This window comes from Leptonychotes weddellii, chromosome 4 (genome assembly GCF_054177405.1).
Source record: "Leptonychotes weddellii isolate Sample4059 chromosome 4, ASM5417740v2, whole genome shotgun sequence".
Classification (NCBI taxonomy): Eukaryota; Metazoa; Chordata; class Mammalia; order Carnivora; family Phocidae; genus Leptonychotes; species Leptonychotes weddellii.
Genome location: NC_138372.1, coordinates 27,684,312 through 27,699,224, shown reverse-complemented (window position 1 = coordinate 27,699,224; position 14,913 = coordinate 27,684,312). Strand labels below are relative to the sequence as shown.

The window sequence follows — 14,913 nt, the reverse complement described above, 5'->3', positions numbered from 1 at the left end:
TACTGCCCCCTGAGCCCAAGTCTGTGCTTTATGGGGAATAAACCAGAATGACAGCAGTAAAGAATACTGCAACTTCTTGAACAAGTTAACGTATTTAAAGTACCTTATACATAGTAAGTGTCATTAAATGCTGCTTATTATTACCTACCTGCTAATTTTTAAGGCATAGGTAAAGGCATTTTTTCCAAATCTAAAAAAAAGATTGCAATCTCATTATAGAAAAGTATGATCCAAGAGAAAATAGAATAAATAGGATGGAGTAATCCTTTATTTTTAGACACTTTCACAAAGAGGTTATCAGTAAATGAACTTTCCAGTGGAGAAGAGAGAACATGAAAATCAGCCTCCAGCCATCAGCAGCAGCTCTGCTCAAGGCCTAGGATCCTCCTTGCCCAAGTGGTGAGGTGGAGGTGTGTACTTCCCTTCCTTTATTAGTTTATCTCGCTGCCTCCTGATGTCACTCAGACGTTTCATCTGTCAAAGGAAAAAAGTATTTAAACTAGGGGGAAATACATACCATAAACTTGAGGGCTAGAGAAACAGAATGAAAATTGGTTTCATTTTTAAACTATGGAAGCTGTTCATCCCAGAGGTCCTCTGAGATGAAATCCTTCTTTATTTTTTTTTTAAATTTTATTTATTTATTTGACAGAGAGAGACACAGCAAGAGAGGGAACACAAGCAGGGGGAGTGGGAGAGGGAGAAGCAAGCTTCCCGCGGAGCAGGGAGCCCGATGCGGGGCTCGATCCCAGGACCCTGGGATCATGACCTGAGCCGAAGGCAGACGCTTAACAACTGAGCCACCCAGGTGCCCCATGAAATCCTTCTTTAAAGAAGTAACTTGAAATCACTTCCCAAGCTTTTAATGAATTTCTGGTATGTATAATAATACCTCCTTTAAAAATAATAACTAAAATGTTCCTGTTACATACAGGAATACAGGTATTTACAAAAACAGTAACAGAGGGGTGCCTGGGTGGCTAAGTCATTAAGCATCTGCCTTCTGCTCAGGTCATGATCCCAGGGTCCTGGGATCGAGCCCCGCATCAGGCTCCCTGCTCAGCGGGAAGCCTGCTTCTCCCTCTCCCACTCCCCCTGCTTGTGTTCCGTCTCTCGCTGTGTCTCTCTCTGTCAAATAAATAAATAAAATCTTAAAAACAAACAAACAGTAACAGAGATCAAAAACCTTTAAGAGGCATACTTGTGCATACTTAAATCTTTACAGTATTTAAAGATGATCATCTCACAGCCGAAACACTCCTGACCTCTCTGTGAACCTGGCACTGCTGCTGGTTACTGTTCACTAGGTATGAAGGAAGCAGAAAGGGCCAATGTGAGGTTTCTCCTCACCACACCGAAATGAAGACCTGGTAGGTGCTCAGCTACTAGTCACTACTGAGCCCTGAGTTCTACCTCTTCCTCTCAGGTAGGACACTGGTTCTTTCCCAACCAACGAAAGCCATGCTATACAAGATTGTAGGAAAGCTGTAATTCACATGGATTCTGCGACCCAGAAAATACACCCCCTAATCCTGACTGCATTATTCCTCTGCCCAAAACCCAATGGCTTCCCATTTTACTGAGAAAAAAAGCTGAATCCTTCCTTATGAAGACTTACTAGGCCTACGTCTGACTTTATGTCTTTTTTTTTTTTCCCTCTGACTTTATGTCTTAATACTTTCCCTCATTCTCTCTGCGCTAGCTCAGGGACCTTTGCACTTGCTCTTCCTCTAACCAGAACATTCTTCCATCACAGCCACATGGCTCACTTTAAGTCTCTGTTCAAATATCTTCTAGGGCTGAGCTCTTCTCTGACCACTCTATTTAAAAGAGAGAAAAAAAAAAAGAGCATCCACTTAGCTCCCACACGCAGTGCTTTCTATCTTTATCTTCCCTGCTGCACTTACCAACACCTAACACCCTCTTTTTTTTTTTGACTTGTTTGTTAATTTTGACACCCCTTACCCCAAATATAAGCTCTGTTAGGGTAGGGACTTTTCCTGTTTTCTTACTGTATATTCCTAGCACCTACAATAGCTCCTGACATAATAGGTGCTTCAATAAAATTTTTTTTTTTGGTGAATAAGTTTTCAAAAAGGCATGAGGGGTTAGTATATTTAGTAAAAGATCCCATTAACCTTAAAGAACCAGTCAGGAGGGGCGCCTGGGTGGCTCAGTTGGTTAGGCGACTGCCTTCGGCTCAGGTCATGATCCCGGAGTCCTGGGATCGAGTCCCGCATCGGGCTCCCGGCTCAGCGGGGAGCCTGCTTCTCCCTCAGACCCTCTCCCCTCTCATGCTGTTTCTCTCTCTTTCTCTCAAATAAATAAATAAATAAAATCTTTAAAAAAAAAAAAAGAATCAGTCAGGATATAACTTCAGTAGAAAAACCTCTAGGTGTTCTAAATAATGATATAAACATTAGCCATTTTTAAAAGATTGCATTTTTTTAAATTCCAGTATCGTTAATATAGAAGACTGCATTCTTAAACATTTCTCTCTTAACGAATCTACCCCCCCAAAAATTAAAAAATAAAAATAAAGAATCTCCCGACAGAGAACTCATCATGACTGAGCTATCACAACACCTAATGTTAAGTCTGTCTCAGGTGGAACAATCACCTCTTAGTGTTGTAGACAGAAGCACAGCCTCTGCCTGCACTGCCAGGTTCAAATCCCAGTTCTACCGCTTACGAGCAATATGACTTCAGGCAATGGCCTTGATTTTCTTTTTGTCTTGCCCCAAGTTTTTAATTGTATAGTAGAAAAATTCTAGTAAGGCATCTCCCAGGATTACTGTGTGAAATAAATCCACTACTACAAGCTAAGAACTTAGAACAGTGCTTGATTCTAATTCCCTGATTCATTAGCTTCTTCGCCTAGGGCTAAGTATCTAGTCATTCAGGGTGACCTCTAAAACAGTAACAGACCTATTTACAGATTCAACAGGATGAGGAAGTGACTTGAGAGCAACTCCTGGGTATCTCCAGATACGGAAACTGAGACCAAAAAGGGAAGTGACTTGCCCAGAGTCACAAAACCAGTAGTGGCAGAACCAGCATCAAAACCCAGTTCTCTGGGAGGTGCACCTGGCTGGCTCAGTCGATGGAGTGTGTAGCTCTTGATCTCCAGGTTGTGGGTTCGAGCCCCAGGTTGGGTGCAGATTACTTAAAAATAAAATCTTAGGGCGCCTGGGTGGCTCAGTCGTTAAGCGTCTGCCTTCGGCTCAGGTCATGATCCCGGGGTCCTGGGATCGAGTCCCGCATCAGGCTCCCTGCTCAGCGGGAAGCCTGCTTCTCCCTCTCCCACTCCCCCTGCTTGTGTTCCGTCTCTCGCTGTGTCTCTCTCTGTCAAATAAATAAATAAAATCTTAAAAAAAAAAAAAAGACATATTGTGAACTAAATAGCGGGTAGGCGACTAACTATGACCCACTTACTGACCCTCAGTAATACTATACAATATTACTCACTTAATGATCAATATTCCTGCAGAGATCAATACAAAATTATTACCTGATAACCTCTAATTCCTTCCAAGTTTGGTTTCACTTTACCCAAATGCCAACAGCAGATGTTAAAAGACAGGAAATTAAAAAGTTTTGATACAAATAACTGTGATAAATTTAACTAAAAATCTAAATTGCTTTCCTGAACTCCAAGGAGTTGGGAGTAATAAAAACATTTCTATTTGTTATATCTGGAGCAGAGAACAGGCAAAATAACAGCCCACACCCAAAGATTTCTTCTCTAAGGGAGAATACAGCCCATATGTTATGTAACTCATTCAACACTTGAGGAGGTAGACATCATGCTGTTAACATCCTTTTTCCCCTGCCCTTTGGTCAGGCTCACCTAAAGCAATCTCATTAACACCCCCATCTTCCCCAGAGTAGAAATTAATCCAGAGTTTGTTATACCAGGTTCACTGTAATAGATCTGCAAGGTTTTAACCTCTTCTCCAATGAGGGTTCAATGAATTTGGAACATTTTCACCCAGAGATGTTCAAGGACAAACATCCAAAGCTGGTTGGTAATTTCTGCTTTATAGCCTACTGCAAAAATGGGAATACACACACATATGATTTCTAATCTGGTGGCTACAGCAGGGTACAAGGCTGAGGAAAATATGTCAGAAGATGAGGAAGAACACTGAGGAACAACAGACCCTCCTCAGATCTGAAGGCATTTAACTTCCTTGACATGCTACCTATGTAGAGAAAGTGTTTCACCACAAAAGTTTTGCCAATTTGCATTGAACAAGCCATTACCAATGACCAATTAAAAACACTTAAAAGCAGCCCCAAAGAAACAAGGAAACAGTTCAGCTCCCGTCTCCATCACTCCTCACCGTTTTCTGCCGAAGCAGACATTCTACGAAATCATCAAATTCTATCTTGCACTCTTTCTCTGCACGGGTACCACCGATTCCATGAGCACATTCTATCCACTCTTTTTCAAAAGCATGGCATCGACCTGGAATCTTGTGAGGCTGCTCAGCACTTTGGATTGTCATCCAATGATCTAAGTTAAGGCCCAGCCTTTTCTGCACATCAAAGAAAGGCATGGCTGAAATGGAAGATAAAAAAAGAAATAATGCCATAAAAGTGCAATCAAATGATAAATTTCTAAGGAAAATGAGATAATTATAAGTATCCTCTAGAAAGATATTTTATGCTATTCTCCCAATATATTCTTACTAAATTATTTCATTTGAAAGGTTCCTCTAGTTTATGGTAGATTAGCAGTATCTGTGTTTTCACAAAGCCCGAAAAAGAAACCCAACCCACCAGAACTAAAAAACGATGCATAAAAGTCATCTCTGTATTGATAAGGTCATTTTTTATAAGGTCATTTTAATCAAAAGTCATTGTTTATGTTTTGACTCAATAATCCCAATTCTTTGAGATAAATCTGAAGAAATAAAACAAAAAAGCACAAGCACAAAAACATTTCTTTACATTTTCCTATTTGTCTCAACTCAGATGACACTTCTCCTGTGAAGCCATCCTGAATCTGGTGTCCCTCCTCTGTGTTCATACAGCATCTCAACTTCCCATAGGAGTACTTTGCACACCACTGTAATGGATTATTAACTTGAATGTCTCCCTTATTGAACAATGAGTGCTGTGAGGGCAGGGACCAGGTAGGGCCTCCGTAATTGTTAGGGGGAAAAAAAAAGAATTTCAAATAACTTAAGTGTGCAGTAGGGAAATGGATAATTCCAGTACCCGCCTAGTAGCATATGACAGACGTTAGGAAAAACAGGTAATAGACATGGTACGTTATACATGGTACCTACATTTTATTTTATTTTATTTTATTTTTTTTAAAGATTTTATTTATTTATTTGAGAGAGAGAGAATGAGAGACAGAGAGCACGAGAGGGAGGAGGGTCAGAGGGAGAAGCAGACTCCCTGCCGAGCAGGGAGCCCGATGCGGGACTCGATCCTGGGACTCCAGGATCATGACCTGAGCCGAAGGCAGTCGCTTAACCAACTGAGCCACCCAGGCGCCCCTGGTGGTACCTACATTTTAATGTTAAATGAAAAAAAAGGGTCTACAATGTCAAAGAAAAATTGCAAAAGAAGACTGGAAGGAAGCACAAAAAATGTCAATAAAGTCATTTATGAGTGGCAGATTTACAGGTGAACTTAATTTTTATATTTTTCTACCCATTCTTTCGTTTACTGAGTAATAACGTTCCAGGCAATGGAATGGGGGGGCGGGGAGCAGTAGCTACAACGTAAACACTAGAATGGAGACAGACACACAAGGAACTGGGAACCCAACGGACAAGAGGGTATATATAGCTCGAAGGAATAAGCACCAACTCTGCCCAGGAGACTTGAAAATGTCTTTAAGATGGGTTGAATTTGCCAAGTGAAGGTCAGTGGGCAGGGTATTCCAGTAAAGCACAGACCGAGTTACAGCCGGAGGTACTGGGTATGTCTGCGAGACACCAAGCACCCAGATGTGGCTGGAGCGCAGAGTGCACGTCGGGATGAAGAACGAAAGGAGCTAGAGGTTGGCAGGGCCGCAATCACTCAGCGCCTTGTAAGCCGGAATAAGGTGGGTGGACCTGAGGTTGAGAAACAGAAGGCCAAAGCATTAGTGAGGCAAAAAGCTAAGTTAACCTCGACAGAGAGCCGAAAGAGGTGCGGTCTATAGGCTTCAGTGACATTGGCTGTGGACGCAGGGGCCTGGGAACGCAGAAAACATGCCCAGAGTTCGGGCCTGGAAGAACGGACACCCAAGAAAGCAAGAGAAAATTCGTTAAAGAAATATCGGAAGGAAGCTCCTTAGGCTAAACTGCCCGCGGACAAACGCAGCCCCTACCGTCGCGCCGCGGTGCCCTTGTACCCTTGCTGGCCGCCGCTACTGGATGATCTGCGAGCGATGCAGAGGCCTGCCGCAAAGGACGCCCGCAGTGCGACGCTAGCAGCGCGACAGCGAAACCCGACCTTCCCTCTGCCGTCGCGCCCGGAAACCATAGGAACCAAGCCCTTCATTCTGCGCCGGCGCAGTCGTCGGCATCAGCCTCTGAAGGTATGGAATTGTAAATAAACTGACTTCTTGACGATTCCGTTAGACGAGGCCCAGCGGTGAGTTACTGCTGTCTGCTCGCATTGTGCCTAGCACTCTCACGACAGCTCGGATTGGTGAGGGGCTTGACCCAGGCCGCAAGAGAGAAAAAGTAGTGGCTTCCCAACCTTCACCCCTGCCAGTAGTGATTAAACTCATGGGCTGTGGACCTACGCTGGGTGGGTTCAAATTCTGGTTCCGCCACTTCGGTGTGACCCTGAGAAAGTGTCTTAACCTCACTATGCCTCAGTTTTCTCAGCTTTGCGCAGTGGCAGTATCGTACCGATGAGGTTTATCAGTTTTCTCATCTTAAGTACCTACAGCGTAGGGTTGCTTTGGGGATTAAATGAGATAAATGTAAAACACCGAGGCGGTTCCTGGCGCATGGAAACCTCTCCAAGGCAATCACAGTTCTTTGATATCTCAGCTTCTAAAGTTTGCAGATTCGAGAAAGTCAACAGAGACCATGCCCCTCCTCTGTTTGAGAACATCCAGTGGCTCCCTTTGACTACAGCAGGGCCTCTGAAGTGGCGTGTGTGATACACACTGGGTGTGAGGGAAGAAAATCCTCAAATACTTACATTTTTTATCTAATCTTTTTAAATTTCTATTTTTAAATATTTTTTTTATTAAGTAAACTCTGTACCCAACATAGGACTCGAACTCAAGACCCTGAGATCAAGAGTTGGAATGCTCCAGCTACTGAGGCAGCCAGGTGCCCCTTTAATTTCTATTTCCTGGTGTAATGTTTATGAAGTATGTAACATTACTGCAGTTGTACATATAAGTAACTTATAAAAAATACTTATTTGGGGTTTGGGCTGAAAATTTATTCTCCTTTTAAATGATGTACTCTGGGGTGCCTGGGTGGCTCAGTCGTTAAGCGTCTGCCTTCTGCTCAGGTCATGATCCCAGGGTCCTGGGATGGAGCCCCACATCAGGCTCCCTGCTCAGCGGGAAGCCTGCTTCTCCCTCTCCCACTCCCCCTGCTTGTGTTCCCTCTCTTGCTGTGTCTCTCTGTCAAATAAATAAATAAAATCTTAAAAAAAAAAAAATGATGTACTCTCAGAAACGTTTAGAAAAGTCAAGTCTTCCAACCTTCCCAGCCTCATTGTCCAAAATCCTCTGCCTAATCTTCCCCATCCAAGAGCTTGCTGTTCCATTGTATTCTTGGAAAAGTCCTGCCAGCCAGTCTCTGATTCTTTCCCCCTTTCCCCTAGAAGGACACTATTTCAACCCCATCTCCATTTCTGTGTGTCAAATTCTTCCTCTGCTTTAGGACTTTTGCAAAGTTTCCCCCCAGAATGGGTGAACTACCTCCAAGCCCTAGGATCACCAACTCTGGAGAGAATCCCTAAGGTCCCATAGCTTAACTGGTTTCTTTTAAGATTTCCAATTCTCCCTCTGCTCCCCCCAGCTCATCAGATATATACCTCCCAGCTGGGATCAGAGTTTCAGTTCAGCTAGAATTTCCTGAACACCTAATGCATGTCCAGCAGAGTACTGGAAGATTATGGAATTGGTAATTCATGGCTCTTGCCCACAAGATAGTAGAGGTAGCAAGATATTGATTGCTAACTCCCTTCCCACCTTCCACTTTCTTAAGTTGGTGATATCATCTTCCCAGTCGTTCAGGCAGGAAACTATGAAGTTGTATTTTGCCCTTTCGTCATCTTTCATCCAGTCTTTAATTACTGGCCAAGTTCTCTCAAATATTCCTTCAACAGGTTTCTAATTCATTTCTTCCCTTTGGCCTCTCAGCTCCTCACTTTAATCTGTTTTTCACTGAATAATGTTTCTAAAATACTAAATCTCATTGTATCACTCCTCAGATACCAGGCAGGATAGGTTAGTACAAAGATGGGTGACTCAAATGCCTCCAAGGCCAAACAGAGTTCACTATAAGGAAATAAAAACAAGCACCATAATAAATGGCAGCTGGTACTTGGCATCAGTTTCACTGATGGAAGGAGTCGTGTGGAATGTGACAAACTGGAGAGGGTATGTCCTATCTGAAGGCGGTGGCAGCTACTCAGCTGCATCCTATAGCTGTTGAGAAAATCAGAGCCCCCAAATTGTCAAATCTCCTAAAGTTTTTCAAGAGAAGCCAGAAATCTTTTGTTATTATTTAAATGTGAAACCTACCACTTTTAAAATGCAGGGCAACTAATTTTTTTTTCAAGTGCTGGCCAAACAAAACCCACATTGGAAATGTATTTTGATGTGCCAGATTTCAGCCCTTGGATAGAGGGAAATCTGAAGATAGGGAAAGCAATTTATTCCGATGGCTTTTTACATCCAGCCTTGCTCCCATCTTACCCATTCTCCTTATTGCTGACAGTTGCTTTTCTTTTTTTTTTAAAGATTTTATTTATTTATTTAACAGAGAGAGATACAGCAAGAGAGGGAACACAAGCAGGGGGAGTGGGAGAGGGAGAAGCTCGATCCCAGGACCCTGGGATCATGATCTGAGCCGAAGGCAGACGCTTAACCGACTGAGCCACCCAGGCGCCCGACAGTTGCTTTTCTTAAAACTCAAAACTGATCATTCAAAAAACACTTCCTAAAAAACAAACAAACAAACAAACAAAAAAACAGCTTCCTGAGCTCTTACCATATGCCATGGCCCTTGTTGAGCTCTTTGGACTAGGACACTGAATGGTGTAGCAAGTGATAAAACAGAAATATGAACAAAAACAAGGGAGAACACAAGGAGGGGGTTATACTGCTTGGGTTGTGTGTCAGGTGTCGGTGTATTCAAGAAAAGTTTCAAATTACTTGGTTTGGCCTTCAAGACCCCTCATGATCTGATTTCTTCCCATTTCTAAATCCTCGGATATAATTGCTTACTCAGCCTCCTCATGTTCTTGGCCATCAAAGAATTGATCTTCCAAACTTTGTAGGCATAGTTTCTTCTGCCTGGAATGGTCCCAACCCGCTCGTTGCCATCTTCCTACTGTCTCCCAGGCGAATGCCTAATCCATCCAGATTATTTATATGGAGCGTTTTCTGGTGAAAGCTTCCCAAATTCCTCAGGCATTCACTAGGCCTTTCTTGAAGTCCCGCCAGCCTTGTAGACTTCTATTATAGATGCTGTTCACTACTGACATGCCGGCCCCCTGCACTGCACCGTGCGGACAGCCCCGTGCCCGCATGGTGTGGGAGGATGTTGGGTGACGGGTCTTCCTCTACGTCAAATATTGGAAAACTACAACTCCCAGAACTCCCACGCCAGAACTGAGTCTGCGCCGTTGCTATAGTGAGCACGCGCGCCCTCTTATATTCTTGCGGCTTACGTTACAAGTGACGTGGTTGCCGACCTTAGGGGTAGGATGCCTCTGCCTTGTTACGCCCTTCGTTTACCTTCCCTTTACCTTGCTCTTGCAGATTCTCTGCTTCGGGGAAGTGTGGTTTTACAACGACCTCGGAGAACCTTAGGCGCAGAAGCAAGCCCGACTTGCCATGTTCTTCCATTTTGTGTTGGGGAAGCCGAGGCGCAGAAACCGAGTGGAATTCGACTAGGCGTCCTACGCGATTTGTTCTAAGCAAGCAGAGCCTTGCTCCCGGCTTCAGCTTCAGCGCGTGAGGATGGCCTAGTGACCTAATCCAAGCCCCCCAATCCCACCCCCTTGAAAACTAGCCTCCGCCTCTGTGTGAGCACAGAGGTCTCGGGCCTTCTAGAAACCTCCTTGGTCTTCATTCACGGGACTTCTGTCCTTGACCTGAAGGATTCCCTCATGTTTACACACCTTACTCAGTTACAACCCGAGAAAAGCTTTAACACTACCCTTCGGCAGATAGGCCGTCTTTACAGTTTAGCACATGGGGAACTTTTCAGGCCTGTATCATACCACTGGTAGAGTTGAGCAAACAACTGGGTAGCCTGAGGGTCCTAGCACATTTGGGGAAGACAGTTTGGAAACTTACCCCTGCCCTCACCTCCAAGCCCCCAGCTATAGGATAGATAGAAAAAACCCAATAAGCAAAGTAATCTTAAAGAGATAGTAACGGGGGCCAAGGCCAAGGCGCCTGGCTGGCTCAGTCGGTGGAGCATGTGAATCTTTTTTTTTTTAAGATTTTATTTATTTGACAGAGAGACAGCGAGAGAGGGAACACAAGCAGGGGGAGTGGGAGAGGGAGAAGCAGGCTTCCCGCTGAGCAGGGAGCCTGATGCGGGACTTGATCCCAGGACTCAATCCCAGGACTCTGGGATCATGACCTGAGCCGAAGGCAGACGCTTAACGACTGAGCCACCCAGGTGCCCCAAGGAGCATGTGATTCTTGATGGGGGTCCTGAGTTCGATCCCCATGTTGGATATAGAGATTACTATAAAATTTTTTTTAAAAAAATGGGTGCAAATGCCTGGAATATACTGGAAGCCGGAGTGATCGTTTAAACTAGAAAAGAATGTGCCGACCAAGTTGGAGAAGATACCAAGTTGAAATGCAACAGGACCAGGAACTAAAGAAGCATAAGTGGGAACCTGTGCCAGGTTCATGGTGGTAGGGGTAACTTGATGCTGGTAAACATTCCATCCCTAGAATTAACTCCCCTCATTCTGACTTTAATTAGGTTTCTGAAGTGGTATGATTATATGAAGAAAACACACTGTTAAGGCCAATGGGGTAGTCTACTGCACCTGACCTATTTCTCATTCATAAATTTACGCACTGGAGGGGTGCCTGGCTGGTTCAGTAGAGCATGGGACTCTTAATCTCAGGGTCATGAGTTCAAGCCCCTCGTTGGGCATAGAGCCTACTTAAAATTGAAAAAAATAACACACTGGTTTTATGGACCGATATAGCTGTATTAGTGATTCAGCCTTCCTGAGTATAGACTGGGGTGATTAAACTACCTGGGGGGAACCTGCCAGGGCAGCTGAGTAGCTTTCCCCAGGAAACACCCTGGTCTCTCTGTCCAGATGCACAGAAACTTATCAAAGCAAGTTTTATCCATTTCTGCCCATAGACTGTGAGCTTTTCTAGGGCAAGGACCACATCTCTCTTAACCCTGGCTACAGAGAGACAACCTATAGAAGGCTTAAAATTATTTTATCTGGGAGCATCTATGCATACAAAACTCAACAGCAGCAGCAGCTGTGGAACTGGGCTAGATTAGTTAAGTGAAGGGCAAAGACAAGCCAAACCAAAAGAAAAAGGATCTTTCAAAGTGTGTCTATATGAAGAGGGAAAATGAGCCCCGAGAGATCCTTCAAGGATCTTCTTCGCCAGGCAAAGCCAGAGCCATGTTTAAATCATCCTTCCCAATCAATGTACAGGCCTTTGTTATCTCTAATGGGACAAAAAAGAGGCTTAACTGGTCAACCTGTTGTCTAGTTTGGTATTTGCCCTTCTGTCTTGTACTTACTCCTGAATTAGTTTCCCCAAAACTCTCCAGATTTCCTGATTAATAGCTAAATGCCTAGTAGTCAAAACCCTTCATTATCTAGTCCCTACTACCTAGCTTCAAGCTCTCTTCCCAGGACCTACAAGATTTCCTACTCCGGCTAAACAAGAATGTCCTCACTATACACCACCATGATTTTCCACCACCCAACCTTTGCTCCTTTCAAGCTCCCAATTCCTTTTTTTTTTTTAAAGGTTTTATTTATTTGACAGAGAGAAAGACAGCCAGAGAAGGAACACAAGCAGGGGGAGTGGGAGAGGGAGAAGCAGGCTTCTTGTGGAGCAGGGAGCCCGATGTGGGGCTCGATCCCAGGACTCTGGGATCATGACCTGAGCCGAAGGCAGACGCTTAACGACTGAGCCACCCAGGCGCCCCGTTTTTTTTTTTTTTTAAAGATTTTATTTGAAAGAGAACGTGGGCCAGGGAGCTCAAAACGGGGGGGAGGGGCAGAGGGAGAGGGAGAAACAGACTCCCTGCTGAGCAGGGAGCCAGACTCAGGGCTCAATCCCAGGACCCTGGAATCAGGACCTGAGCCAAAGGCAGACACTTAACCCACTGAGCCACCTAGGTGCCCCACCAATTCCTACTGTTGCCTGAGTCTCATTCATCCTTTGAAACCTTGTTCCAACTCTGCCTCCCCAAATGAAAACTTCCTGGTCACCACTGCTAAGAACCTTTTCTTTTCCTTAGGCCATTATCTGTTCCATTCACGCAACACTCAGCAACTTTTACCTAACCTGCTTATGTTCCTTGCTAGACTGAGCCTCCTTCTCAGGGGTCAAGATCCAAATGCCTAAGTATATTTATGTATGTTAATTCCAAGTCAGGTACTGAGGATATAAGACGGACTAGGGCTACTTATAAAACTTGTCAGGTTAGGGGCACCTGGGTGGCTCAGTTGGTTAAGCCTCTGACTCTTGATTTCAGCTCAGGTCATGATCTCAGTGTCGTGAGATCCAGCCTTGTGTCAAGCTCCAGCTCAGCAGGGAGTCTGCTAGTGCTTCTCTCCCTCTGCCACCCCCTCAAAAAATAATAGTGTTTAAAAAAACTTGTCAGGCTTAACAAAAAAAAAACAAAAAACTTGTCAGGCTTTAAAAACTCAAATAGCTGTCCTCCACAAATAACTCAGAAGACACCAGTAATGCTTGCCAAATAATTGGAAAAACACTCAAATCCAATATAAACATGAATTTCCCTACTTATCTCTCACTAACATGAAGGCATGTTGGGTACCACACCAGGTTAAGCACCTTCACCAAAGCTCTGATGAGGCCAAACACACATAGGAACTTGCACCTCTAGATATCGAGCATGAGGAAGTTTGAAATCAGCCTATTGCTAAAGTCAACTAAAAAGTAGTTGAAATATAAAAACTATTTTCTTAAAAGCATAAAAAAGCTAACTAGGTAATAAGGAGTTACTGAGCCAAAATCTTGAGAACCCAAAGCCTAGAACTCAAAGCTGCACTGTTAAGGCATTTGCCAATCTGGAAGCCCCTGGATACCTGCAGCACACTTTTCAGAAGCCTCATGGACTGAAGGGGACAAAAATCAAAACCTAAGGCCAGCTAAAGGGGAACCCCCAGCACAGGCTCCTTAAGCTGGGATTCCTAAGTATTACACTTTTAAGATAAGGGTGAAACACAACTAAACTAGTCTTCACACAGACTTGAGACCTGGTTGTGTGCCATCTGGAAGATCTAGGGAAACTCCAGCCTTCAATCTGAATTAAGGTTTAGTAATATCCCCAGCACAGGCAACCAGAAATCCTTCTAGAGGTAGATGCTTCATCCTTGTCCTGTTTATTCCTACAATTGTTCAAATATAGTATCCGGCTCACAGATAACCTGGCACATAATGAGACAAGACACTATAAGCAACAATCAGTGAAAACAAGAGACCCGTGAAGACTTTAGTTGCTTAAATTTTAAACAAATTTAGGTAATCTTCACAATGAAGTGCTAATTATTTGAAAGTATCATTTGGGGTTAAGTAGCTGGACATTTTTCCCTAGGTAAACTTGCTTCTTTCTTCCTGAAAGTATCAGCATTATTCAAGACCAGTTTAACTGTAGCTGTGGACTATAGCACTCTCTGAAGCCATTTTTAAGGAAATAACCACCCAGGCAAGCAGTCAAGTCACTGTTCCTTAAGAACAATACTTAACAATCTTCTGATAAACATAAAATCCTTACACCCACTTTTGTATCTAAAATTTCAAAATTAAATATGTCAAAAATAAGTCATTCTAATGACCCACCCCCAATAGCATGTTCCCTGTCCCCATCCTTTTTTTTTTTTTTTTTTTTTAAGATTTTATTTATTTGACGGAGACAGCAAGAGAGGGAACACAAGCAGGGGGAATGGGGGAGGGAGAAGCAGGCTTCCCACAGAGCAAGGAGCCCGATGCGGGGCTCGATCCCAGGACCCTGGGATCATGACCTGAGGCGAAGGCAGACACCTAATGACTGAGCCACCCAGGCGCCCCCGTCCCATCCTTGAGAATCATTGCTCTGAAAACTTCATTGGCTTTTTCTGTAAGATATTCACTTTGACAGTCGGTTTTCATTTGTAAGCACAGGATGTTTTTTTATCATGACACACCTGAGGTGTAACTCCCCTAGAAACAAATTAAGGTTCTTGTCCACCAATCCATGATGCACCGAGTTTGCCTTGTCTGTGAGCTTTTCAAATGTGTATCAGTGCTACAGTGCCAGGGCCCACAAACTTTTGTGTGAGGGGCCAGAGTATTTTCAACTCCGTGGCCCATACTACCTGTTTCTGGAGTTGCCAACTGTGAAAGCAGCCACAGACGCAAACAAATAGGTGTGGCAGTGTTTCAATATAACTTTATTTACAAAACCAGGCCTTAGTTTGCTGACCCTGCTATAGTAACAAAATACAGATTCACTGAAAGGCATTACTGAA

The 14,913-nt window shown here is 43.8% G+C and overlaps 1 protein-coding gene across 3 annotated transcripts; it reads right to left on the bottom strand.

Moving 5' to 3' along the window:
- Positions 1–241: 241 nt before the first annotated feature.
- On the bottom strand, positions 242–6,481 carry NDUFS5 (NADH:ubiquinone oxidoreductase subunit S5). Of its 3 annotated transcripts, none has more exons than XM_081818164.1 (3): positions 6,335–6,481; positions 4,347–4,564; positions 242–474 (listed from the first exon to the last, which is right to left on the bottom strand). In XM_081818164.1, exons 2-3 carry the CDS (start codon positions 4,560–4,562, stop codon positions 370–372), a joined length of 321 nt encoding a protein of 106 aa, XP_081674290.1. In that variant the 5' UTR covers positions 4,563–4,564; positions 6,335–6,481; the 3' UTR covers positions 242–369. The 3 variants fall into 3 exon arrangements, with proteins under 3 accessions (XP_081674290.1, XP_081674291.1, XP_081674289.1); XM_081818165.1 differs by lacking the exon at positions 6,335–6,481 and adding an exon at positions 6,133–6,153; XM_081818163.1 differs by lacking the exon at positions 6,335–6,481 and adding an exon at positions 4,957–5,086.
- Positions 6,482–14,913: the final 8,432 nt, after the last annotated feature.

Bases quoted from the DNA above. Each gene is read 5' to 3' on its own strand.
- NDUFS5 (XM_081818163.1), bottom strand. From the start codon at position 5,035: ATGAACACAGAGGAGGGACACCAGATTCAGGATGGCTTCACAGGAGAA. The intron at 4,565-4,956 runs GTAAAGAAATGT...CTTCCATTTCAG, and splicing joins GTTGAGACAAATAGGAAAAT to CCATGCCTTTCTTTGATGTG. The intron at 475-4,346 runs GTGAGGAGTGAT...TTCCTTTGACAG, and splicing joins GTCTGCTTCGGCAGAAAACG to ATGAAACGTCTGAGTGACAT.